The sequence below is a fragment of the Numenius arquata genome, chromosome 1, assembly GCF_964106895.1.
Source record: "Numenius arquata chromosome 1, bNumArq3.hap1.1, whole genome shotgun sequence".
Lineage (NCBI taxonomy): Eukaryota > Metazoa > Chordata > Aves > Charadriiformes > Scolopacidae > Numenius > Numenius arquata.
The window spans coordinates 80,825,614-80,851,257 of NC_133576.1; the positions used below are offsets into that span (position 1 = coordinate 80,825,614).

The window sequence follows — 25,644 nt, forward strand, 5'->3', positions numbered from 1 at the left end:
GCTGGTCTCATGCAGCAAAACGTAAACTGAGAGGGAGTGTAAAACACCGCCTGGAACATACATCAAGAAAGTGAAGACAGGGAAGGGAGAGGAGCTAAAGGGTCGCGGAAATAAAATGGGGCCTATGTGAATTTTCAGACTGGAAATCGCAAGTCTTCTCACTGCTGAATGCCCTGAAAACCTAGCCAATGGGAACAGCAGGAGACAAAAACTATGTCTTTAAAAGCTGAAGCTGGGTAATTTTTTAAGGCATTTTGTGGTTCAGTTGCATGTTGGAAAAGACTATGTTCATTGACCCAAGTGGTCATTTTTCAGCTTGCAGTTTTCTTAAAGCAAGTGATTTTTTTCTGTGCTTTTCTCTAAAGCACATTTGCAGTATTTCAAAATGCAAAATACAAGATCTCTTCCAAATTCATGACTCCTTGATGATGAGGCTCAATTTTCTGTATTGTTTGCCTTAACAAGAGAAAAGCAATAAAGAGCAAAATTGAAAATGCCTTCTGGGATTGAAGTTCTCCCCTGAAGAAGCCTTAATTTGGGTGAGGTTTCTGTAGCTAAGTGACAAAGGAAAGCATTTGGGTATGGGGGGGGGGGGTACGTATTTAGGAATAGTGTTAGGATTGCACGCTTGCTTTCTGCGTCTGCTCTTTGGTACAAAAGAAGTTCACTGCTTTTTGGAGTCCAGTGCTATTAACCCTGACCAGTTTCAGGAGACCAGTTTCAAGTTTTCAAGATTTTATGTATACATGTAAAAAACATTCAGAAAAGCAGAACATAACAGCCAAATTCTAACCTTTTAGAAAAGCTCTGTTTAGGAATACGCACATGCATCATTGCACTTGTCCAACTTGAACCACCTTTGGCTTGCTTGCATCTTCATAACCTAGAAATTTCGGAGTTTCAGGAGTGAATGCTGAAAGGCTTGGATGGGAGTACTCTCCACGGGGTTAAAAACTGGCTGGAGGGCTGGGCCCAGAGAGTGGAGGTGAATAGAATTAAATCTGGTTGGCGGTCGGTCACGAGTGGTGTCCCCCAGGGCTCGGTACTGGGGCCGGTTCTCTTTAACATCTTTATCACTGATCTGGATGAGGGGATCGAGTGCACCCTCAGTAAGTTTGCAGATGACACCAAGTTAGGTGGCAGTGTCGACCTGCTGGAGGGTAGAAAGGCTTTGCAGAGGAATCTGGACAGGTTGGATCGATGGGCTGAGACCAACGGGATGAGGTTCAATAAGGCCAAGTGCTGGGTCCTGCACTTGGGTCACAACAACCCCAGGCAGCGCTACAGGCTTGGGGCAGAGTGGCTGGAGAGCTGCCTGGCAGAAAAGGACCTGGGGGTGTTGGTCGACTGTTGACTGAACATGAGCCAGCAGTGTGCCCACGTGGCCAAGAAGGCCTGTATCAGGAACAGCGTGGTGAGTAGGACTCGAGAGGTGATCGTCCCCCTGTACTTGGCACTGGTGAGGTCCCACCTCAAGTGCTGTGTCCAGTTTTGGGCCCCTTACCACAAAAAAGACATTGAGGTGCTGGAGCGGGTCCAGAGAAGGGCAACAAAGCTGGTGAGGGGTCTGGAGCACAAGTCTTATGAGGAGAGGCTGAGGGAGCTGAGGTTATTCAGCCTGGAGAAAAGGAGGCTGAGGGGAGACCTTATCACTCTCTACAACTACCTGAGAGAGGTGGGGGTTGGTCTCCCAAGTCACAGACAATAGGACAAGAGGAAATGGCCTCAAGTTGATCCAGGGGAGGTTCAAACTGGATATTAGGAAAAATTTTTACACTGGGAGGGTTATTAAGCATTGGAATGGGCTGCCCAGGGAAGTGGTTGAGGCACCATCCCTGGAGGTATTTAAAAGACGGGTTGATATGGTGCTTAGTGACATGGTTTAGTGATGGTTTGATTATCAGAGTTATGTTGATGGTTGGACGAGATGATCTTGAAGGTCCCTTCCAACCTAGACAATTCTATGATTCTATTCTAAATATGGAGATGCGCTAAGTATTTACTAGGACTAGAATCAGCATATTTCTGGTTCTCAGTGCATCAGTAAACATTGTAGCTTTTTTTTAAATGCTTTTTATCTGCTCATTAAACCTGAGGTAGGATCATTTGACAGACAAAGAGCTGTTGAGTCACCCAAGGCCTGTGTGCGGGGTGATTGCCGCCATGGCAGTGGGCTCGTGAGGTGCCCAGCAATCCAGGACGGTGACCTGAGCTTCTTGGATGCCATGTACGTGCTTCAGCTGCTCAGTGGAGGATTCTGAAAACCTGCTTTTCCCGATCGTAAACTCTTTTGTTTCTCACCCTAACGTTATGGAAACGAAGCGAACGAGGTGGGGGGTGGACCTGAGCTCATGACACGGAAAAAACAGCGATGTCTGGACGTGTAAGTCAGAGTGACGGGCAGAGCCGGCTTTTCCCGGTCCCCTTCCCCTGAGGCCATCCTTGGCGGTGGATCCCAGGAAAGTCCCTGGAGCCGGCGGGCCGCTCCTGGGGCTGAGGCAGCTCTGGGCTAACCCGGCGCCGGCCGCCAACCGCCTCCCAACCGCCTCCCAATCACTGCCAACCGCCTCCCAACCGCCTCCCCCTCCTCAGCCGGACTACACCTCCCAGGAGCGCCGCTCCGCGCCGGAAGTGCGGCGCCGCCCGCCCCGCTCAGCTCATCTCAGGCGCTGCGGGAATGGTTCTGTGAGGAGCGGTAGCCGGCAGCCGGGGCAGGGCGGCCCCGCGATCTCTCCCGTTCAACGCCCCCGCCCCCCATGCAGCCGCGCCGAGGGCGGGACTCCCCGGTGCGGCGGTGAGGGAAGGAGGAAGGTCCCCGGCTGCGCTCCCTCCCGCGCCCCGGCGGTGTTTTTCCGTCGGGGGGAAGCGCTGTAAATGCGTGGCCTGTGGCCGCTCTGCGTCGCCCTGGGAGTCGTCGCGGCTGGGGCCGCCGCCGGCGGGGGCGGGCGGCTGAGCCCCGAGCGCAGCGTGGTATGGGGGCCCGGGCTGCGGGCGGAGGCTGCCCTCCCCGCCCGCTATTTTTACGTGCAGGCCGTGGACGCCGAAGGGCAGAGGTAAGCCGGGCGGCGGCCGCTTTCCGCGGAGAATTCGGTTATGGGTAGAAAAAAAAAAAAAAAAGGTTAAAAAGTCAGGCTGCCTGCCCACCTCACCGCTCCCGGTCAGGAGGGTGAAGGGAGTTAAGCGGGGAGCGGCGGAGCTTTCTACGCGCCCTTCCCCAGGCATCACCACCCCGGCCCGGGTGCGTGGGAGCGCGACTTTCCTCACGTTGGGCAGCCGCTTAAATATTTGCAGGCCCTGGCTCCAAATCGTAATTGCTGGATTTTTTTTTTTTTATTTTTTTTTTCTGTGAGGGAGCGAAGCGTCCAGCTCCCCGCCTTGAATGGCAGCGGTGCCAGCACGGCTGCGTGCCCCATCCTCGGCAGGGCTGACCTTGCCTGCCCATATTCCTGCTGAATCGCATTCACCTTTTAGGCAGAAATTTACTTCGGTGTTTTCCTGCAGAAAGGGAAACTACCGGTGCTGAAGGCTTCCTACGTGACTTTTTCTGCCTATCACTTAGCAAATGCTAATTAATCTTTTTAGGAGTATCAAATAACCACACAAGGGGATGAGATGAGACAAGACAATGAAAATATTCAACAGCAAAACACACACATTGGTCCAGCCAGCAATTTATGATTTGTTCTGCTTTGTCAAAACCTTAACAATAACTAGTATATTTAATTTATCATATACCTGTTCAGGTGTCCTGCTTGTTTCCACTGTTAGGAACATCAGTATTTGACCTAAATGCATAGGCACAAGATCTGTAGAGTCATTTAGGAAGCACTGTATAGACCGTTAAGTCAACTTCATAGGAATGAAATAGGTAAACTGAGTTTTCAGAGGACACTCAACGGCTTTCTTTTTCTACAGGAAAGAAACCCTGACCGTACAAACTGGATAGGAGCTCAGAGTGCTCCCTCCACGTTGTCCAGATTAGATGCACCATGACATGCACAAGTCTGGAAACTGCCAATTCAGCTTATCTTGGACAGTAACTATTTCCTGTGTTTAGTTGAACTGGCAGTTCTCTAATATGTCTGGACAAGTTTTGGGAAAGGTGACCAGGCTACTGTGCTGTAATCCATTAGTCCAGGCACTCCCACTCCCTCTGTCTTTATCCTAAGCTCTCACTACATATTTGGGACTGTGTTTAAAGAGGTGAAAGAAAGTTGGCAGATGCAGCATTTTGACCATGCCAACTTTGTCAATACCTCTATGATGTGTGATAACGTCATGATTTTTCAAATTATTTGGTTTTATGGAGATTTTTCTGTGATTGGTGTATGGTGAATTTTGCCAAGATGTCACAAGTACACATTGAATGACGTGATCCCGCTATAGTGTTTTTTCCCTACCAAGCCACTGGCATTTGTAATATTGTTTCCCCCGCCCCGTGTGAGCTAACATAATGATTAGAAAGTCTAACTTTGTTCTTCGCTTCCTTAAGTAATACTTGGAAAATAATAAAGTGAGCAGGATACATTTTGCTTCTGTATGTAAAATAACAGACTTATTAAGCTGCTAAAGTGAAACATGTCCTGGTATTTTTTTATAGAATCACAGAATGGTTTGGGTTGGAAGAGACTTTTAAAGATATCTAGTCCAACCTCCCTGCCATGGACAGGGACATTTTTCACTACACCAGGTTGCTGAAAGCCCCATCCAGCCTGACCTTTAACACCTCCAGGGATAGTGCATCCACAGCTTCTCTGGGCAGCCTATTCCAATATCTCACCACCCTTGTCGTAAAGAAATTCTTCCTTGTATCCAATCTAGATCTACCCTCTTTCAGTTTCAAACCGTTGCCCCTTGATATATCACGATATATCCACCAAGATCCGTTTATCTGCATGCTCTCTGCCTTCCCATCATTTTACACTTGAGCTACTACTAATCATGAGCTATACTGGATTTTTAAAGGCGCTTTGATCCCATATAATCAAAGACCATATTTCTAACATTGTTCAACATGTAGCACACCAAGTCATTTTGGAGATGTGTTCATGAGTATCTAAGTGGAGCCTTCTTGATAGCTAATAGTTCTAACAGCGTGAGATGTTAGCCTAGCAGAATTCTCTTCAGAAAAATCATGCCTTGCTTGTGAACATTAGGATCTGCTCATAAAGTGGCTTCCAGAAGTCACTGGAAATCTGTCAACTTGAAAAGGAACTGATCAGACTAAGAAAGCTGTTGTGTGTTTACTTTTTTATTGAGCTCCCACTTACTCTCTTGGTAGGTTCACTTCATCACCAGGTGAAAATGCATTCCAGGTGAAGATCACTGCTCCTGATGAACAGTTCACTCGGGTTGGTGTGCAAGTATTAGACAGGAAAGATGGTTCCTTCCTTGTGAGATACAGGATGTATGCAAGTTACAAAAACCTGAAGATAGAAGTGAAAACTGGAGAGAAACACGTTGCAGAGTCTCCATATATTTTAAAAGGTAAGAAGCAGCACTTGGACACAGATTTCCTGTCGTGGCTTCTTCTCACAAACTGTGTCCCAGAATGTGTTCTAGGATTAGCATAGGATTCTGCGGGACCTCAGTACTTCTCAGAACTATCAAATCCCATGGGAATTATGGATTCATTATAGGTGTCCTGTGCATGCTATTCAAAATAATAGAAAGAAACAAATGCTGTGAAGCTGTTGCCTAGCAAATACATGTAAAAGGCTCACACAGAAGCAGGTGTAGTTAGGTGTGACTCCCTTGGAGTCAATAAAAAAGTTCAAATGTGTCCATTTAGAGTTGCTGAAGACTTGGCCCTAAGTAATGAACGTTCAGTGCCTGACCCTCTTTTCTGATCTCAACAGCTCGGTAGTGTGACTTACTAAAATAATAATTGTGTTCCTGATAGGCCCTATTTATCATGAAAACTGTGACTGCCCTCAGGAGGAGAGCAGTGCATGGCTGGAAGAGATGAACTGCCCTCAAATCATTCCACAGATTCAGAGAGACCTAGCAAATTTTCCCATTGTTGATCCAGATAAGATTGCAAAAGAAATTCCACAGAGGTTTGGACAAAGACAGAGTTTGTGTCATTACACCATCAAAGATAATGAGGTACGGAATGGGTTGATCTGAAGTCCATACAGGCATTTGGTGGGAAGTCATGCAACTAGGCTGGTTGGCTCTTTCCAGTTGAAAGGCTTCTTCTTTTGTGTTCTTTAAGAAACTTTCATTGCTTGCTTCTCTGTCCTTGAACACTTTGCAGTTTGCATATGAGCTCAATAGTATCTTACTTTGTAAAGGGCTTTTTGTCCACGTTACAACTGAAGCAACTAAAGCACAGCAAAGGCAAATTACTTTCCAAGCAATCAATATAAGTACTGGGCACAGACCCAGGTCTCTTAAATGCTAATTCAGTTTCCTGTTCTCTGAGTAATATTGCTGTGGAGTGTCACGATCATCCACTTTGACATGCATCAATAAATTACGTTGTGCATAATTCTGCAGTCCACATATACCACTTAGCTCCACTGAGGATCAGAGCTACAATTCTTTTTAACAAAACTGTACTGACATCAGTAGAGTTTCATAAAGAAAACAGAACAATGGAACACAACAGAAACAGGAAGCCAGTTTCTGTTTCCATGAGACAGACCTAAAGCATCTGCAAAAGCAAGCAAAGCTTGTCTTTTTCTTTGGTCACTTTTCTGTGATGAGTTAGAGATATGAGATTTATAAAGCTGCACAGCCAATTAATAAATCTATATAGCCATAGGATCCGTCTGCCTAGTTAATTACTAAGTGATTGAAAGAGCTCTAAATTTGCCAATTGTTCTCTGAAATGAAAGCCCCAGACCAGTAAAACCTTTGTTTATTTTCAGGTTTATATAAAGACGTATGGGGAACATGTTGGCTTCAGAATTTTCATGGATGCCATACTGCTTTCTTTGACAAGAAAAGTGAGTACATCTGTACAGTCATTTATTCTGTATGTCCTAATTTATAGAAGCCTGGGCTTAAAAAATATACTTCAGCAACACTTGTTGCTGTTTCTGTTAAAAAGCTCTTCTTGTATTTTGATTAATAACAGAAAGGTCATTTCCCTTGTTTGAAGTTGGCATGTTCTAGGGTGCTTACCCGATTAGTATATCGAGTATCACAAATGTTAATTGAATAGCAAGCTTTTATAGGAGCGTTTGATGGATTTGGACAGAATGTGGGTTTTTGTTCCCTGTAGACTAAATAAATCATCCTGCAGCATCTAATAGAAAATTTTACAGAATGACTGAAAAAAATACAGAATGTGTATTGTTCTCCTTTAAATTCCATATTTTGAGAACAAGACAGGAAAGGCTGATAAAGAGCACCAAAAGCCCAACAGGTGGCATGTGGGGAAACTCCCTTGATATACAAGCAAAAAGTTTCCCTAGGGAAACTTTGGGGAAAAAAAAATGACGTTATGTACATAGTGACCGAATATAGCAGGGCTGAAGTTGCAGCACACACAAATATGTGATTATTACATAAGAGAAATATGAAGATATCCGAGTTAATACATATTTTTGACTGTAAAAAGACAAAGCACTTTGTCTTTTAAAAAAGAAAGAAAGAATAGAGAGGAGCTACTGAAGTATGGAGGTGTTCACCTAAAAAAAAATTTCTTAAAAATCTGATAAACATTTATAAGTAGCCGAAAGATAAGGTAATTGGTATGAAACAACATGGATTTAATATAAAAATAAGTCATAACTATGTAATTTTTTTCTGTAACAAGATAATAGACTTCCTGTATGGATGTCAAGTATCTTAATTTTAGTTAGGCGTTTGAGGGTAAGTTTCACAAGTTTCTCACAAATTAGACAGGAAAACTTTGCCTTACAAGAAACTACTGTAAGCTGCTTGGAAAGCCTTACTTTAAAAGTTACCAATGTTTCCAGAGAGGCAAAAGGTGTCACAAATGTATTCTTCAGTGATTTGTCCTAGGTTCAATCTCCATTTAATAACTTGACTGAGTGATGGACTTAGAGAATATGCTTATTGATTTTTCAGGTAACAAAAATGAAAGATCCTGCAACACCGCACGGTACAGCATCATAGTTTTCTTTGCTTGTTTTCTTAACAAGTAAGAGAAATTGTATGGAAAATTGATAAAATAAACTGACATGGGCAGGATACTACACGAAGGCTGGATAAGTCACATAGTTATGACACCTATTTAAAATAGGGAGTGAGTGGTTATTTTCTGCAGAAAAATGTGAAGGTTATAGTATCACAAATTTAACGACCAATAGCGGCATGCTGTTGCGAAAAGCTACACACACACATTAACAGAACAAACACATGAAAGAAATGTGAAGTAACCTTTCCACTGTACTCAGGATTAGTAATGAATCAGTTATGCTCCTGTGTCCACCTTTGGGTCTCACACTTCAAGAAAGATTGTTCAATTACAGGCATTGCACAGGAAAGGGGTGAGAATGACTATACATACAAATGAAGATTCATTTAAGTGGGGATTGTTTCATCTAACCATGTCTAAGGGAAGATATGAATGTAGCCTTTAATAGCATTTAATTATCTAAGAGGTTGCTCTTCGGAATATGGAAATAAGCTGTTCTCGGTGTCAGTAGTGTTGGACAAGAAATAACGGAATTAAATTGCATGTTGGAAAAGATTTGCTAACTCCAAAGACAGAAACAGATCTAGAAAACAGAATTTGTTTCATCCCCATTAGATACTGCAGGAATTTCTATTAAGGCAGTGTGACTGAAAGACAATAGATCTGTTGAGCTGGAGAAGATGATTTAACCTGTTGAATGATTCTGCAATTGAGGATGTAGATAAAATAGAATTTGTAGCTTTTCTATGCTCATTATAACCATTAGATGGCACTGTAACTGAAGTTTAGTGCTGAAGATTGAAATACGTAGCCAAACCCCCTTTGAAATGAAGGTACACAATAAAACCTTTTCTGTAATATACTGAAAACAAAAAGTACTGCTTTGGGTCTCTGTCTTTAGAATTTCTGAATGTCTCTGCCAAAGGCCTTCCCTTGTCGTCAAATTAGAGAAGAATATTTTCAACTATTTAGGAGAGTGTTTGATATTTGACAAATTATTAATTTCTATCTCTGTCCAAAAAGATAAATTAAATTAGAAATATACTGAAACCTGTTTGGGTCACAGAAGAATTCGGAAATGTTAGCCTGTGACCAGCCATTCTGATCTAAAGAATAAAGGGGTTTGAGAGGAGAAATGCTTTGATGCGTATATATGATGAGTCAGCAATATGTTTAAATGCTATTTTTATGTGTATATGTATATTTTAATTTGAGAATTGTTAACATTTGTAGTTGATCTTTCTTCAGAGAAGATATTTTCTCATGTAGATACTGAGATAGTTGATGATAACACTTGAACAAAACATCCTAATCACACATATACAATCATGATCTCCAAATTATCTGTTAGTCGTCAGGAGAGAGATCTTGGACTTATTCCTACACTTCCAAAAATGCCACTATATTCATCAGATGTTCATAATAGTCAAATACCCAATTAAGAATTATTAAGGAGGGAGGCAAAAACAAAATAAGAAAGATTGTATCACAGTATGAAACCTGTGACAGTGCAGTTCTCATTTCAGTTCCTCAAAAAGAATTACACAGCAGGAAGGCTGTTTGAGCATGCAGTCAAGCTAGTTTGACTAGGATTCTTTTGCTGTGAAAAAGGCAACTGAGGGGGATGTAGTGGAGATTTTTATTTTAAAAAAAGCAACATTATGAAGAGGGTGAACTAAGAACAGACACAGCATCAGTTCTGCACTGACATTTTACATGCCTTCAGGTCATGTAAAACTCAACCATATGTTGCCTTCAGCCTTCTGCTCTCCGAATTGAAGTGTCCTACCATTTTTAGCTTAATCTCACAAGGCAGCTGGTCCATCCCTATCATAGTAGCTGTCTTTTGTTGTACCTTCTCTTACTTCACTTGCAAATACCAGAACCACACACAGTGCTCAAGATGAAGGTGCATCAAAGTTTCATACAGCAGGAAAATTATGCCCTCTGTCCTGTTGTTACAACATTTCCTGGCCATCAACAGTATTTTGCTTGCTTTTTTGGCTGCAACAGTGATTTCAGATGTGGTTCCATGCTACCAACTATTTTTAAAAAAGGTAAGGATGTTATGCTTAATGATTAACCTCAGCGCTGACTAAATAGGGTCTTCTCATCGTGGCTGTTCATTTCTGTTACTTCTCTTCTGTTGGATTTAGTTGTCATGCAGACACAGGGCAAATCAGTTCACTGATGTGACAGAAAACTAATTTACCACCCAACAGCAATTTTCCATACTGTCAACAAGGTGGTTCAACTTAACCTTGGAACTATACAATTGCTTACTAGATCCCAGTGCTAGCCTGGTACAAAGATTGTGTGGCCAATCGTGTAATGTATAACAAGAAACGATCCTCTAAACTGGACTGTTCCTATCCCTTAAAAATAAAGAGAGACCGTTTATGTGACTTTGTGGAAATCTTCAAAAAAAAAAAAAAAATAGTATCTTGTAGGCTATACTCTGTGGTCACAGAACTTCTAACATGTTTCTGAACTTTAATAATTTATTACAGGTACATTAAGTATATTAGAGACCTGGCTGTTTTTTCTCTTAGTGAGGTTGTTTTCAAAATGCAAGATGCCAGCAGAAGAATACTGCTTTGTATTAAAACGCACTTGTGCCTGCTTTGCTTCTGTTTAGGTGAAAATGCCAGATGTAGAATTTTTTGTTAATTTGGGGGACTGGCCTCTGGAGAAAAGGAAGGCCCCACAGAACCTGCACCCCATCTTCTCATGGTGTGGGTCCAGTGAGTCAAAAGACATTGTCATGCCAACATATGACTTAACAGACTCAGTTTTGGAGACTATGGGACGGTAAGAAGTTGCTTAAAATTTTCACAAAATTCACAGTGAATGATCTTCCAAAAAGATACTTGTATTAACACTATATTAACTTTTTATTTATTCATTGAGACATTGGCACCTGAGAGGTAGGCAATCACTGCGTAATCAATATCTTGCCACTAACCAAGTTATGTATTGTGTAACATAAGTGACACATATTAAAATATTTCACTGTTTCATTTCCAAAACCAAGATTAATCTAAACATGGTGAAGTCACTGAAAACAGCACGTGGAGGGAAGGTATTTTGTTTGTTTGCTTTGTTTTCCCCTCATGAACATGTTGAGAACTGGCCAGGCCTCTTTCTTACTGATTTTCCTGGAATCTTTTTTTCTGTACCTTTTCAAGCCCAACGTAGCCAGAACTCTCAACCTAGGACCTACCATCTCCCACTTTGATCACTGATGATAACTTTCTAACTGCTCTGTCACTGTCTTGAAACACTGCAAAGCCACCTTCTAAGAGATCTTCGTTATTCCACTTTGAACCTGTTTGTCATTTCACTACATTCAGTTGACGTCCCTTGTCTTTATTATCAAGACTTTTCCTAAGTTTTCTCCTCCCTGTCTCCCTAATTTATGTGCTTTAATTTAGCAAAGGAAGTGAAATATGTTGTATTAAGCTAGTTACATAAAAACCTTGCTTTGGACTATTGTGACCGCCTCATCACCATTATCAGCTACTGCCTTACTTTGTATCACCTTAATCTGTCTGGCAACCATAACCCCTTTTAGCCACTTTTTTCCATGACAACTGACGGGTACACTTTCCACATGCCATGTTGTCATTGAACTGATGCTGTCTTGCCACGGACCTGTAAACTTGACGTGCCTTACGTATTTTTATAACTACAAAAATACTGATGGGTGTGCTCATGACTTGCCTTCATCCTTGGTATTTGCCTGGTGGTAATGTAAACTCTTTTAAGTAATTGCACTTAAAAAAATTTCCAGTAGGCTTCACTATTAAATCACTTCTTTCTCCTCCAGAGTCAGTCTGGATATGATGTCAGTTCAAGCAAATACTGGTCCATCGTGGGAAGACAAGAATACCACAGCATTCTGGAGAGGACGTGACAGCCGCAAAGAGAGACTTGAACTTGTAAAACTCAGCAGAAAATACCCAGAGATCATAGATGCTGCTTTCACAAACTTCTTTTTTTTCAAACATGATGAAAGCCTCTATGGCCCCATTGTTAAGCACATTTCATTTTTTGATTTTTTTAAGGTAAGCCAGTAGCCATTTTTCATAGAACTAAGCTCTCAGTGTTTCCCCTTATCAAATAACTTTGTATATATTATTGATAATGAAGTGACTTTTAGTTTTTCAGCACGCCACCAATAACAAGCATGAGTAGGCATCCCTTCCTGTGGGATTAACTGCTCTGTAGCTCTTACACTGAGGATGATAATGTTGATTTACATCAAAAGGTTCTGTAGAACCTTGTATAATCTATATAACTCCAAGTTACTTTTTATTTCTTTTTCCTGATTCAGCGATCAGGTCTACTAACATAACTAACATAGTGGGAAAATCAGTGGATGAAGTGGCACATCTACCCTCACATCCGAGGATGAGCGTCTAAGAATTTCCGGAGAACTTAATTGATGAAGAGGGCATCTCTGTGTACCCTGCACTGTGATGAATTCCAAACTAAATAATAAAAGCTACTTAAACACTGATGCTTGCCTAGCCAATCCTACATTTCTCAATATCGGCAAGTCAGTAACACCAGTGCCCTCAGAATGATGTAACCTAACCAAGCTACTTGGATCTTCTGTTTATTAATAACCGATGGTCGTTTTCTTTCCAGTATAAATATCAAATTAATATTGATGGCACAGTGGCAGCATATAGATTGCCTTATCTACTAGCAGGAAACAGTGTGGTGCTAAAGCAAGACTCCATCTACTATGAGCATTTTTATAATGAGCTGCAGCCATGGAAACATTATATTCCATTTAAAAGTGACCTAAGTGATCTACTAGAAAAACTACAGTGGGCCAAAGAGCATGATGAAGAGGTAAATATACTTTTAGAAGTACTCAGCAATGTTTCTTGACAAAATAGAGCAAAACCTGTGTTTCTTTAAAACAAACAAAAAAAATGTATTAGAAGTATGTATTAGAAGTATGTATATTAATGTATTAAAAATTATTGTCATCAACTCCACAAACAAGAAAAATACTTTTTAAAAAATACATAATACTGCTCTTAACTTGAAATTAAATTTAACTTCCGAAAAATTAAGAGTATCTTCATAAGAATGCCTTTTAAGAATGCTTAAATAAAAATAAGTAAGTTACCTTAAACTGTCAACACTATTTAACTCCAGAATCAATATTGGCATCCTGAGATAACTACTCGTTTTGTTGAGAATTTTTAAAAAAAACTTTTTTTTTGACAGGCAAAAAATATTGCAAAGACTGGACAAGAATTTGCAAGAAACAATCTGATGGGAGATCACATTTTTTGTTACTATTTCAAACTTTTCCAGGTTAGTATATTTTTAACGGCTACTACCACAAAAATAGAAATGCCACGGAAAGAATTCAGGGCAAAAGAGCTTCTGGCAATTGGCCAGTCTGGTACTTGAAGCTGCAAAGCAAGTAGCAGCAATTAAGAATTTCAGTGGGTTTACAACCGCTGCATGCAGTTATTTCTCATGAAACCCTTTAAGACTACGCTGGTGCTTGAGAGAAGCAATTGGATCCCATAAATCTTGATCTAATCTGCAAGAATATGTTGCCCACAACGATCAAAGAATTCCACATCACCCTGTGAACCACAGCTGAAAATATCTGTGCATTAGCACCCAGATACCGAAACTCCAGCGAGGCACCTGAAGGGGGCTCCTGTCAGCAAAGTATCTGCTTACTCTGTCGTTGACACAGTATGGAGTGACAGATTGTGTAGCCCCAGAGCTTTTACAGAGTTACTCAGCTGAGTTGGTGCAGTACTTGCAACCAGGCATATAATCTAAAGAGAATGGCTGGAGAGCAGCCCTGAGGAGAAGGACTTGGGGGTGTGGGTGGGTGAGAAGCTCAACATGAGCCGCGCTCACAGCCCAGAAAGCCCACCGCATCCTGGGCTGCATCAGACGAAGTGTAGCCATCAGGTCGAGGGAGGTGGTCACGAGAGCTCTACTCTGCTCTCATGAGACCCCAACTGGAGTACTGCATCCAGCTCTGGAGTCCTCAGCACAGGAAGGACATGGACCTGTTGGAACGGGTCCAGAGGAGGGCCATGAAGCTGATCAGAGAGCTAGAGCACCTCTCCTATGAAGACAGGCTGAGACAGTTGGGGTTGTTCAGCCTGGAGAAGAGGAGGCTCTGGGGAGACCTCATAGCAGCCTTCCAGTACCTAAAAGGGACCTACAGGAGAGATGGGGAGGGACTCTTTATCAGGGAGTGGAGCGATAGAATCATAGAATGGTTAGAGTTGGAAGGGACCTTAAAGATCATCGAGTTCCAACCCCCCTGCCATGGGCAGGGACACCTCCCACTAGAGCAGGTTGCTCAAAGCCCCATCCAGCCTGGTCTTGAACACTTCCAGGGACGGGGCAGCCACAACTTCCCTGGGCAACCTGTTCCAGTGCTTCACTACCCTCACAGTAAAGAATTTCCTCCTAATATCTAATCTAAATCTCCCCTCTTCCAATTTAAAACCATTACCCCTTGTCCTGTCACTACACTTCCTGACAAAGAGTCCCTCTCCGGCTCTTCTATACGCTCCCTTCAGATATTGGAAGGCTGCTATGAGGTCTCCCTGGAGCCTTCACTTCTCCAGGCTGAACAACCCCAGCTCTCTCAGCCTGTCATCATAGGAGAGGTGCTCCAGCCATCTGATAATTTTCGTGGCCCTCCACTGGACCCGTTCCAACAGTCCCATGTCCTTCCTGTGCTGAGGACTCCAGAGCTGGATGCAGTATTCCAGGTAGGGTCTCAGGAGCACAGAGTAGAGGGGTAGAATCACCTCCCACGACCTGCTGGCCACACTTCTCTTGATGCAGCCCAGGATGCGGTTGGCTTTCTGGGCTGCCAGTGCGCACTGTCGGCTCATGTTGAGCTTCTAATCCACCAACACCCCCAAGTCCTTCTCCTCAGGGCTGCTCTCCAGCCATTCTCTGCCGGATAGGACAAGGGGTAATGGTTTTAAACTGAAAGAGGGGAGATTTAGATTAGATGTTGGGAAGACATTCTTCACTGTGAGGGTGGTGACACTGGAACAGGTTGCCCAGAGAAGTTGTGGATGCCCCATCCCTGGAAGTGTTCAAGGCCAGGCTGGATGGGGCTTTGAGCAACCTGCTCTAGTGGGAGGTGTCCCTGCCCATGGCAGGGGGGTTGAAACTCCATGATCTTTAAGGTCCTTTCTAACCTGAACCATTCTATGATTCTATTAATTAACAATACCTTCCTTTTTTAAAACCAGGAATATGCCAGCTTGCAAGTGAGTGAGCCAAAAATCAGAGATGGGATGGAGAAAGTGCATCAGCCTGATGACGACCTTTTTCCGTGTACCTGCCACAGAAAAAAGGTACAGTAAATACAGTGTTAAATGTGAAGTGCTGGATGTCTTCAGTTCTTACTCAACCAACTTGGAACAGCCCTTGCTTAATACCCCATGGTGTCAGTTACCAGAACATTAACACCTGCCGAACTTAGAAACATTTCTTCATGTATTTGCAGGACCAGACACTGAAAAATTGAGTTTCCAATTAACTGAAAAATGTTTCTTCTTTCTTGACTACAGGCCAAAGATGAACTCTGACAGAAAAAAAAAAAAAAATTAATATTTACCTACATTCAGACTGTCTTGTTAAGGTAAGAAGAAAAACTTGGATTAAAATGCCAATGGATAATGTCAATGGATATTATGAAGTTTATTGTGTCATGATCTACATATGGAAGAAAAACAAGCACCCCCTCTTTCCTTTTTATCATGCAGTGGTTGCAGAGCTTTGTTCAAAAACATTTTTATAATTTTTTTTTTAATAAAAAACATGTTTGTATCACTGATGTGTTACTGGCCTGAGATACCTTGGAAATGCAAATACTTAGTAGCAACCTTATGAGCAACCTGATCCAGGGGGAGGTGTCCCTGCCCATGGCAGAGGGGTTGGAACTAGATGATCTTTAAGGTCTTTTCCAACCCAAACCATTCTATGATTACTCATGCTTGTTACACTGAGTGTATTCACAAGTGTGTTCTGTAAAAAAAGAACTGTAAGTCTACGCCCCCCAACCCCATGTATTTATCCAAAGTTGTCCTTTAGACCGTAAGTTTGTTCCTTCTGAGAGAATCAGTATGCTTAAAGGTAATGATGTGGGGTTTATAATATATCTTTTTAACCTGAAGGAATAACACAGTGCTATTGGACACTTTAGGAACATTAGACAAAAGTGTTAAGTTCCATATGATTTTCATGGATGCTCTGTCTGTGAAACTCGGTCTCTGTGGCAACATGAAAAGAATTAAGTAGCATCGAACAGTGACACTTGAAACTAAACCAATCATTGTCTCAACAGTCTATTTTTAGAATACCAGCTTTCCACAGATACTAAGTAATTCAACTGTGATTTTTGAGCATATCAACATCATCTGAAAATGGTGGATTTAAAGTCGAGTCTAAATTCATTAAATTCTAAAGTTAGCACACGTTTTCAGCCCAAAGTGAGGATTTTTCTCTGTAACATAGCCAGACAATTTAAAAAACACATGGATATTTTCTTTGCAAAGATCTAAATGCTTGCTATGCTTATTGAACAACATTACTACTGGGAGATCAGCATTCTTGAGACCTCTTGTGAGAAACAACAGAAGAATATTGTATCTGATTTTTTAAAAAGCTCTCTGATCGAAGTGCCTGGCCAAAACATCACAGAAATCCTCTCAGCTCTCCAGGGCTGACTCAAAGTCCATTTAAGCAGCTCTGAACCGTCACCACAACAGCTCCTCCCAAAATGACCTCCAGGCTAAAGCTGCATGGTCACCTTCAGCTGGTGGCACCACAGCAGCAAGCTGCAAGCCGTAAAGATGCAGAACAACCGGAGCAGGTTTTAGGGAACTGATGGCAGTGGAGATGAGACCACCATCTCAGGAGACAATGCCAAGATGCTTTTCTGAGGACCAACCAGGCACTTCATCTCAGGGGTCATCAGGCCTTGGGGGGTCATCTCAGAGAGTCATCATTCAGCTGATACTTGCTGATGACTTGGTTGAAAGCCATTAATATGTTGCTATAACCTTTGGTTATACCAGCAGGTTACTCCCAGCCCATAATGGGATGTCTGCAGCTGCAAGCACACACAAAGTACTTCATCCACTCTGCAACGTCAGAGCTCAGTTGAAGACCTCAGTTGCTTCCACTAATGGGTAATGAGGTTCAGACCCCTATCTGCCTCTTCTGAGCTCTCCTGACAGAAGCCTTGTGCAACATGTCATAACAGCTTCCTCCTCCAGGAGTTCCTTCACCAGCATAAACTAAATTTGTCATTTATTGGTTTTTATTTAAGAGTTTTCCACGTCCATCTCTCCAGAGGGCCACTGCCATCAGTCCTTTACACAAGGGAAGTTGCTCAAGGGTGACTTCTCAAAGTCACGTTCTTTGCTCCTCACACACAACCATGTCTGCGTTACCTCCTCCTCCCTACACAGGCTGAGCATCTGGCCCCTTGGGGTAGTGACATCATAAACGACGAGAGATTCCTCTCCCTGTGTCACTAGTTTTGAAGCACACTGGGAGTGCCAGGATACAGCACCAAGGCAGAGTAGTACAACCCCTGCTGGCCAGCCTCGGGGGATGTGCTCACAGAATTCTACGAATCAGCAGGTTTTAATTTCAAACCAGTGTAGCATCAGTTACATACTCAGCAATGAAATGCATCTATAGACTTGCTGTCAAAATAGATTCTTTCCAGTGTATTACTTCAAATATCAGTCAAAAGCATTTAGTTGTTAATGGAGAGGACTAAGTGTTTTATACAGTTATTTGCATAGAAACACAGAAAACAATGCTGCCATGGTATTCAATATTCAGTAAATCTTCTGTCCTTCCTTTAAAAAATTCTTCATTGTTTTGCATAATGTTTTTCATTCACACAAAAATGTTTTATTTGCATTTACACTTAGACCTCTGAAAATACCTCTTTTATAAAATGCATCTCTCAGAAATAGCAAACTCTTGATTTGCTGCATTTAGGAACATCTAAATGAAGACATTGCTTAAACACTGCAAATCATCTGTGGTCCAGTTCAATATTCTCTCTAATCCAAGAAAAAACTTGTGTATTTATTTCTTCCATGACATCGTCTGTTGTTCGTCCTTTGACTGCCATCCCATGGTTTGCTTTGTCAATCCAATGGATTTTTTTAGGGGCTTTCATTCTGCTTGCCACACCTTCTAGCAATTGCTGTGGAGAAAAGAAGAATGACAAAGAATTAGCTGCTACAAACTGTGCAACTCATAGTTGCACTAATAGGCAGCTCTTGAAAACAAAATGGATCTGCATGCACATTAAAAACATGTTGATGGCAAAGATGTGATGATACTGTGTCCAGTAATGGAATTTCCTCAAAGGTTAGCCCTCACTCAAACACAGAATAGCAGAAAATTAGCACTTAAAAAACTGGAAAGGTCACAGCCCTGTGCAGCCTCCTTCCCTACGAAGGGGAAAGATGAAGGAATCCACTTTCACTGCCAGAGGGTAGCACTAGCAATGAAATGACTGAACTTCTTATATCGGAGTTGTCTACAGTGGTAGAGTAGCAATGTAACAGCCTAGAGGGTGGCTTTGACTCTCTTGAACTTTCAGCGAACAGACTTAAGAACCAGCTCAGAAAGTCTTAAAGATTTCCCCATGAAGAGGGCACTCCAAGGATCTGCTGGTTGTCAGCCTGACCTATTTTGGTGACAACTTGCAAAAGCATAATGGCTCCTTAGAAACTCTCCAAGGATGGAAAATGCCAATTGTGCAGTCCCAAATCCAAGCTGAACAGTTCAAGAACTAACAGATAGCTACTTTGCAAGAAAACAAGGCAGAAAACCACTGTAGTCTCATCCCTGCACACCTGGTCTTCATCTCTACATCTCTTCATTCTACCACAGAAGTCTGACTTGGGAGTAGAACTGCTTTGCTAGAAGAATTTGTCATGAAAATGTGACAAATGTGAAATTGGTCGCGCAGCAGTGTTTATGTTTTGTAACCTGACGTGGTTAGAACAGAATAGCAAATAACTCACTTCGTCCATAGGCTGCTTTTAATTTGTACAGTCCTATCAAAAAATACAAAACCCTTAAATCAGCAGTATTTTAGTGGCCCAAAGTTTGCTAAAGTGGATGATCAAGCACAATCCAGAAGTTTCAAGCAGCAACAGAAAGCACCCCCAGGCTTCCTTATGTCTGATAAAGTTTCCTACCCAAGGCTTCCCTTCAGAAGATATATATATATATATATATATATATATATATATATATATATTTAGAGGAGGCTGTTAATCAAAGCCACAGCTGTGTGTACCAGTACAGATGTCACTCATATACGTTCCTATTCCTCCATCCTGCCCCTCCATAGCAGGATTTACAAGGCTACTCACTTTTTCACACATCTCATCTGCTGATCCCGAGACAAACAGCACTGGACACCTGATAAATAATAAATCTTCATCCCGGAGCTTGGACTGAAGTTTTGGTCGATGCAATGGGTAAGATAAACATATTAGACCTTGAATGAAGTCATCCTCCTCCTCCTCCTGGCTAAGATGACGTATCACAGAGGCAGCAGCTCGTGAGCCCATGGAACGGCCTTTCTCCCATGTTAAAATAAAGGAAAAAAAGTGTATCTGCTGTCACCTCATCTACATTCTGTTGAAGTAAACAACTCCTAAAAACAATCCAACTGAGTGTATTTCACCGTACCAGTAGTACAAGATGTAAAGGATGCTTTTATTCATCTATTCAATGAAAAATATTGATCCTAATCTCAACACTTTCTGCTAAACTATTTGTCTGATTATATTACGTTTCCACATCCCCATTTAAAAATGAAGGTGGGAAAAAAAAAAAAGATAAATGGAGAGGGATCCTTTGCAATACTGGAAGGAACAACAGCCCATCCTGGAGCCAGGAGGAAGAGAGGGTTACGTCCTATGCTCCTGACCCTTGAAATTCCAGATAGCAATGCTATTATCTTTATCATTTTTTCATGCAACCTTAACCTGCTCAAATTAAATTTATTTTATGCACCTTACTCCCAAAACAAATCCAGCAAGTGCTTATGCACACCTCAAAATTCAACTTAAAAGTAGAAGGGGAAAAAAAAAATAATAAAGCGTGAACTTGTAGCGTGAAGTCAGTCACTAACAGCAAGGAGATATCAAATTATCTCCTCAAAGAAGAGGCATATGAGCCGACAATGCTCTGTAATTGAGTGTTAGAAGTAGCTGATTCCAGTGGGATTAACTTGCATCAGGGCAGATTTGGTTTCGCTTACTCAGAGAACATTCAGGGTTTCCCGTCTCCAGTTATTCCTAATCACACCCATCTACTTCGCTTTTTCACATAATATAACTGATCTTCTATCTGCCACTAGGTTTTCTCTGCCAAAACCTGCTTTGGCAAAATGGTTTTCCATTTACCAGTAACTGGAATTCTTCAAGACCTGCAGTTAAAAAGTACACATGGGTTATCAGAGAACCTATGCCCTGTCACTTACAAGCAACAAGGAATTTTTCTCCCAAAGTACCTGGAAAACATGGTCTATTCCTCTTTCCTTCCTCCTCTGGAGCGAGATCTGTGGCGGCGTGAGGGGGGTGAATAGATCTAGACAGCTGTGCTCCCAAGAAAACGTGGTGAAAGCAGCAGGCTGGATGTTCCCATTTGTGACCTGAGAAGCAGCGCTGCTCAAGCGAGAGAGCCAAGCTGCACACCCGCCCCACGCTGCCACCAGCTACAGGGATGGTAGCACTGAGACACCCCAATGCAGATCTCCAAGTGGGCTTGGCGCCTAGCTTCCCATGGCAATCAGTGGACTGTTAATCAATTAATGAAGACTACAGAACATTCAGCTCTTCGTAAAGGAGGGTTCTCCCAGCAGATAGCTGAATTGCTTTCCCTAAGCAATACTGACTAGAGGGAGTTTATTCAGCTTGTTCCCATGTTAGACAGCAAGCTTTTAGTGCCCACCTCAAACTGAAACCTGTCATTCACATTTGTTCCTTTCACTTCTTACCAAAATGTGACAGACTTTAAAAAATGGAATAATTACAGACTGCTATCATTAGAGACAATATAAGAGAGAAAATTATAGGTAATAAAAACAATACCTGCAAGGAAGACACCTGAAAGTGTATAGTCTTTGGAAAGCTTTAAGTATTCCTAAAGAAATAAGATAAACATTACAAGTCAGAATGAAGGCAGTTGAGAGGCGGGGATTTTTTTTGTTTGTAGCTACTAAACACAAAATGGGAAGCTCTTTCAGCACTGCAGATTAAACAAATAACAGATACATACAAGTTGATACCTTGCTTTTTTCACACAAATGATTTCATAACATTCTGCAGTAACAATATAATAAGCATAAGCAATTTCACATTAGTTCTCTGCAAGTCTAAAATTTCAGATGCCCTGTCAAGTTACCAAAATATAAAGTTTTACTGTGTATCAATTTTGTTCTAGTAACAGACCACATGCAAGCTCTTGGCAGATCAAAAGGCAACGGAAGTTAGCAAAAATGCCGTTTACTGAAGCTGAGGTCATGTATTTCCAACAAAAAGTTTAAGACACAATCAGTTGTTTGACAGAGAAGATAAGCCATTCAGGCTAGATGGGGCTTTGAGCAACCTGGTCTAGTGGGAGGTGTCCCTGCCCATGGCATTGGGGTTGAAACTGCATGATCTTTAAGGTCCCTTCCAAATCTAACTATTCTATGATCCTATAAAATTCAGCATCAACTTTTTCAGCTTTTAGGAGATAACTAGTCAGATGCTATTGTAGCAGAGGCCTTTAAATTACCTTTACACAGCAAAATATTAATATAAACTCACTAACAACATTATGCTTCTTCAAAAAAGAATGGAGAACAGATCCCCGTTAAAGCTAGCAAAGTCTAACCTCAAATTAACGTACCTATAATCATAATGACATTATATAAATTAATTCATTAAGAACTGGACTTAGTTCTCTGATAAAAATGTCTGATGCTCACTGCAAAGCACTCAAGCTACCTTCCCATGCCCCAGTAAAAGCAGCTAATCGGGAGAGAATTTCCACTTCTTCCTACGCACCCCAGAACAAGATGATACTCTAAGCTGAAACCATTACAACAAAAGGTTACTCTTCTTAACAAAATCTAGGTATATAAGAACATCTTAGCAACATCAAAAAGAGATCAGCACGCACATTTAACAGTTTAAACTCATTTGGGAATCAAAGACTCTTTAGGTTCTAGGGCTCCCATATGCTACTCTCAATCTCTTTTGCTTCAACTCCTCCTGTGACCCAGAACTCCCTACTCTTTCCCCAGAGTCTTGTTCTCCCAACCCTCAGACACCCAGCACAATTCCCAGGTCAGCTTCTTTCCTCTCAAAACTGCTCCTAAAGCTGTATCCCTTAATCCTCTTCCCCTCACCAGAACACCCCCACCAGAACACCAGAAAGCCCTCCCAGAACACCTATCTCTTGTTTTCATCCTAAATACTTTCATTTTTTCAAGCTGTAAGTTTTCCTAGAAAGCACCCTTGCTTTTTTCACATCTTTTTCTCAAGCTTTTCTTTCTCTCCCTGAACTCAAACCCACATACTTCCTGCAGCTGTTCCAGCTACTGCCCATATGAAAATTGTTCCTGCTGTTTCTGTTCACAGACAGTGCTCCATTTCGCTAACCATCGCTTCTAATTTTTCCACTGTTGCTTGACTAATCTCTGGTCATAATTTAAGAAGCCCAGAATACGACATCCATAGATTTAAGTTTTGGCATAATTTGGTCACTTCTTACCACAACTGCTTTGAAGGCCTTAGTCCTATAAGCAATGTTAAGGCCTTTACAAGTAAACCGCAGGCACAGAACTCCATGGGATGCAAGATGGGCTGCCAAAGACACTAAGTGAGGGAAATTCATATCTCCTCCAGCTCCATGGGTAAGAATCACTCCATATGTTGATTTCTTCTCTGGGACAGAAAATATAGCATCAAGATACTTGTTTCCAAAAGGTATTTTCACTTTAACCTAGAAATGAAACAAAAAATAATATAATTAAAAATGAAAACAAGCATGTTCCCAGTGTACACGTGATGACGAACAATCGGACAACTAAGAAAGAAAACAAAATTTCAAGTCCACTTTTATTTCTTCTGTTTAAGAGTACTAAGTGAGTAACTCTACCTCTGGCTCAAAGATTTTCCATGCAGTAATGGGCAAGCCACCTTATCACACCACACCTTTTCTCCATTAGAAAATGGAACACCCCTAGCTTCAAAGGACACTTCAAGGCATAAACTGAAATGCTTCTTACCTTCTCCATATATCTATATCTAGCTATGTGAAAGCTAACTGCCATAACTGACTTGAATATTAATTCTTCCACAATAAGAAAAAAATAACTCTTCTATAAGGCTTAAAAATAAACAGCAAGTATGAACTCTTCTAATTACAGTTTCCTACAGAGGAAAAAGTATTTTTATCTCCCATCTCTCACAGACATTATTAAATAAAAGAATAAGGAAGCCCCTAAACATTTATTACAACCAAATTACTTTGGGTTTGTAGAGCCATATGGAGTATATAGGATTAAAAAAACTCCATGCTGGCAGCAACTATTTAATCCTGTAGCTGTAGGATCCATATACAAGCTTGATTACACAGGGAAAAGACCAAAACAGAGTATTATGAAAAATAGATTTGCATACACTAGTTTTAGATCTTACATGCCACTATTAAAAAAAAAAGAAACACAGGAATTACTTTTTTCATTAAGTGTTCAATAATAAATATTGGCAGATGTCACAAGATATGTATTTCATTTATTTGTATAACTGATATCCTAAGATAAGCAAGGCACTAACTCTCTAACTAGCAGCCTAAGCCACAGAAATACAAGACACGCGGACACAGCCCAGCAAGCATTTCCAAATTACACAGTGGCAACCACTCAGTGGAGCAGCAGCTGCATATGAAGACTGAACTTTCCCTAAGGACAGGAGAGAGACAGCACAGCTTCAGACATAGCCAGCGTCAGGCTGGCAGAGGGCCTCCAGTCAGGACAGACATCTGGAGGAGCTGAATGAGACACAAGACCAGCTGATGTTGAGCTAAATGAAAGGGGGCTGGACAGCACATGTGCGCCTGCAGCTTCTCTAAGCGAGAAAGAACACCCCAGGCCTGGGATGAAACACTAGTTCATGCCCACTGCTAGATCTCAAAGTCTCTCCTCAGCAGGGATCCTACAGAGGCATCGCACAGGGAAGGAGGAGGTTGTCAGTGGCCTCATGGAACTTTCCAGCCTCTGCCCAGCTGATGTGGGTGGAGGATGCCAGGCAGAGGATGGCAGCCGGAGCTGTGGGACAGCCGGCAGCCACGCCAATGGCTACAGAGATGGGCAGAAGCCTGAAACAGCCACAGCTGCTGTTCCTTGACCACCAGGGCGCTGCCCAGGGCAAACGCCAGGCCAGGCGGGACTCAGCTGGCCAAAACCCACGTTTCCACCTCTCAGGGGAACGGCAGCAGCTACAGGCTGCGGGGCTTTACATATCCAAAGACAAAAACGCACACGGACCCACACGGGCGGTTGCTCCGCCTTCAGCCACAGCCGCCGGGCCAGACCAAGCACCCCGCGGCCTCCCCACAGCAGCCCGGGGCCGCCCCGAGTACCCGTGACCCCGCGGGGCGCCCGGGTCCGCCAGGCCGCAGGGTTCCCACCGGGCTCAGGGCCCTCAGGATCACCTGGCCGAAGGCAGCAGCCCGCCTCTCGGCCCGCGACAGGCCCTTAACCGCCGGCCGCCTCCATGAAGGGGCAGATGCGTTCCGCCCTCCCCCCGCGCCGGCAGGAGCGGAGACGGACAACGGCCATACCTCTACCGGCCCACTCATCCCGCTCCCGTGACGTCACGTGAGTGACAGCCCCCCTTCTCCAATCACCGCCCCGCCGCTGGGAGAGAGCTTCGCCGGGCGGGCGGCTGGCGCGGCGCTTGATTGGCCCACAGGTGTGTGAGGCCCCGCCCCCAAAGGTGACGGACGGGGCGAGGCAACCAGTCCGCCCTCGGGGGCTGTAGGGAGAGATAAAGGCGGAGCGGGGAGGGGAGGCTGGTGGTAGTTGGGCGGTGGGGTGCGCGGTGCGGCTGGCCCGGGGGCAGCCGGCCCCGGCCCCGGCCTTTGTTGGCCGCAGGCGAAGGCTGCGCAGGAGGGAGTTTTGAACGGGGATTGGGTTGAGGCGTGTGGGGAGGGGCCTTTGGGCTGGGCCTGAAGAGAAACCGGAGGGCTTGGGGCAGGCCAGTGCTCGGTACCTGGGGGGGGATTTGACGGCCCCCGAGTCACCAGGTGGATGAGTTGAAGTGCACATCGTGTGGGCGCCAGGCAGTAGTAGTGCTATTTTTAAAAAACGTTGGCGTGTCATGAAGAAATATGCCTTAATAATTATAGCAACTGGAGAGGGAATTTAAAAAATGGTGGTTGCTGAATTAATTAGGTCTGAGTTAGGC

The 25,644-nt window shown here is 42.8% G+C and overlaps 2 protein-coding genes across 3 annotated transcripts; one reads left to right on the top strand and one right to left on the bottom strand.

The window, feature by feature from the left end:
• Window positions 1–2,664: 2,664 nt before the first annotated feature.
• POGLUT2 (protein O-glucosyltransferase 2) lies at window positions 2,665–15,969 on the top strand. The gene is made up of 10 exons (XM_074145862.1): window positions 2,665–3,053; window positions 5,282–5,487; window positions 5,903–6,108; window positions 6,876–6,953; window positions 10,752–10,924; window positions 11,943–12,180; window positions 12,767–12,976; window positions 13,361–13,450; window positions 15,385–15,489; window positions 15,706–15,969. Exons 1-10 carry the CDS (start codon window positions 2,875–2,877, stop codon window positions 15,721–15,723), a joined length of 1,503 nt encoding a protein of 500 aa, XP_074001963.1. The 5' UTR covers window positions 2,665–2,874; the 3' UTR covers window positions 15,724–15,969.
• TEX30 (testis expressed 30) lies at window positions 15,946–25,078 on the bottom strand. Of its 2 annotated transcripts, none has more exons than XM_074145878.1 (5): window positions 25,019–25,078; window positions 22,946–23,176; window positions 21,277–21,328; window positions 19,549–19,757; window positions 15,946–18,365 (listed from the first exon to the last, which is right to left on the bottom strand). In XM_074145878.1, the coding sequence occupies exons 1-5, from the start codon at window positions 25,034–25,036 to the stop codon at window positions 18,192–18,194; spliced, it is 684 nt and encodes a 227-aa protein (XP_074001979.1). In that variant the 5' UTR covers window positions 25,037–25,078; the 3' UTR covers window positions 15,946–18,191. The 2 variants fall into 2 exon arrangements, with proteins under 2 accessions (XP_074001979.1, XP_074001990.1); XM_074145889.1 differs by having other exon boundaries at window positions 17,774–18,365; window positions 24,890–25,033.
• Between the last annotated feature and the right edge of the window lie 566 nt (window positions 25,079–25,644).

Bases quoted from the DNA above. Each gene is read 5' to 3' on its own strand.
- POGLUT2 (XM_074145862.1), top strand. From the start codon at position 2,875: ATGCGTGGCCTGTGGCCGCTCTGCGTCGCCCTGGGAGTCGTCGCGGCT. The intron at 6,954-10,751 runs GTGAGTACATCT...GCTTCTGTTTAG, and splicing joins TGCTTTCTTTGACAAGAAAA to GTGAAAATGCCAGATGTAGA. The intron at 10,925-11,942 runs GTAAGAAGTTGC...TTTCTCCTCCAG, and splicing joins GTTTTGGAGACTATGGGACG to AGTCAGTCTGGATATGATGT.
- TEX30 (XM_074145878.1), bottom strand. The intron at 19,758-21,276 runs GTATTGTTTTTA...CATGGGAGAAAG, and splicing joins TTCAGGTGTCTTCCTTGCAG to GCCGTTCCATGGGCTCACGA. The intron at 18,366-19,548 runs GTGAGTAGCCTT...TTTTCTCCACAG, and splicing joins CAGATGAGATGTGTGAAAAA to CAATTGCTAGAAGGTGTGGC.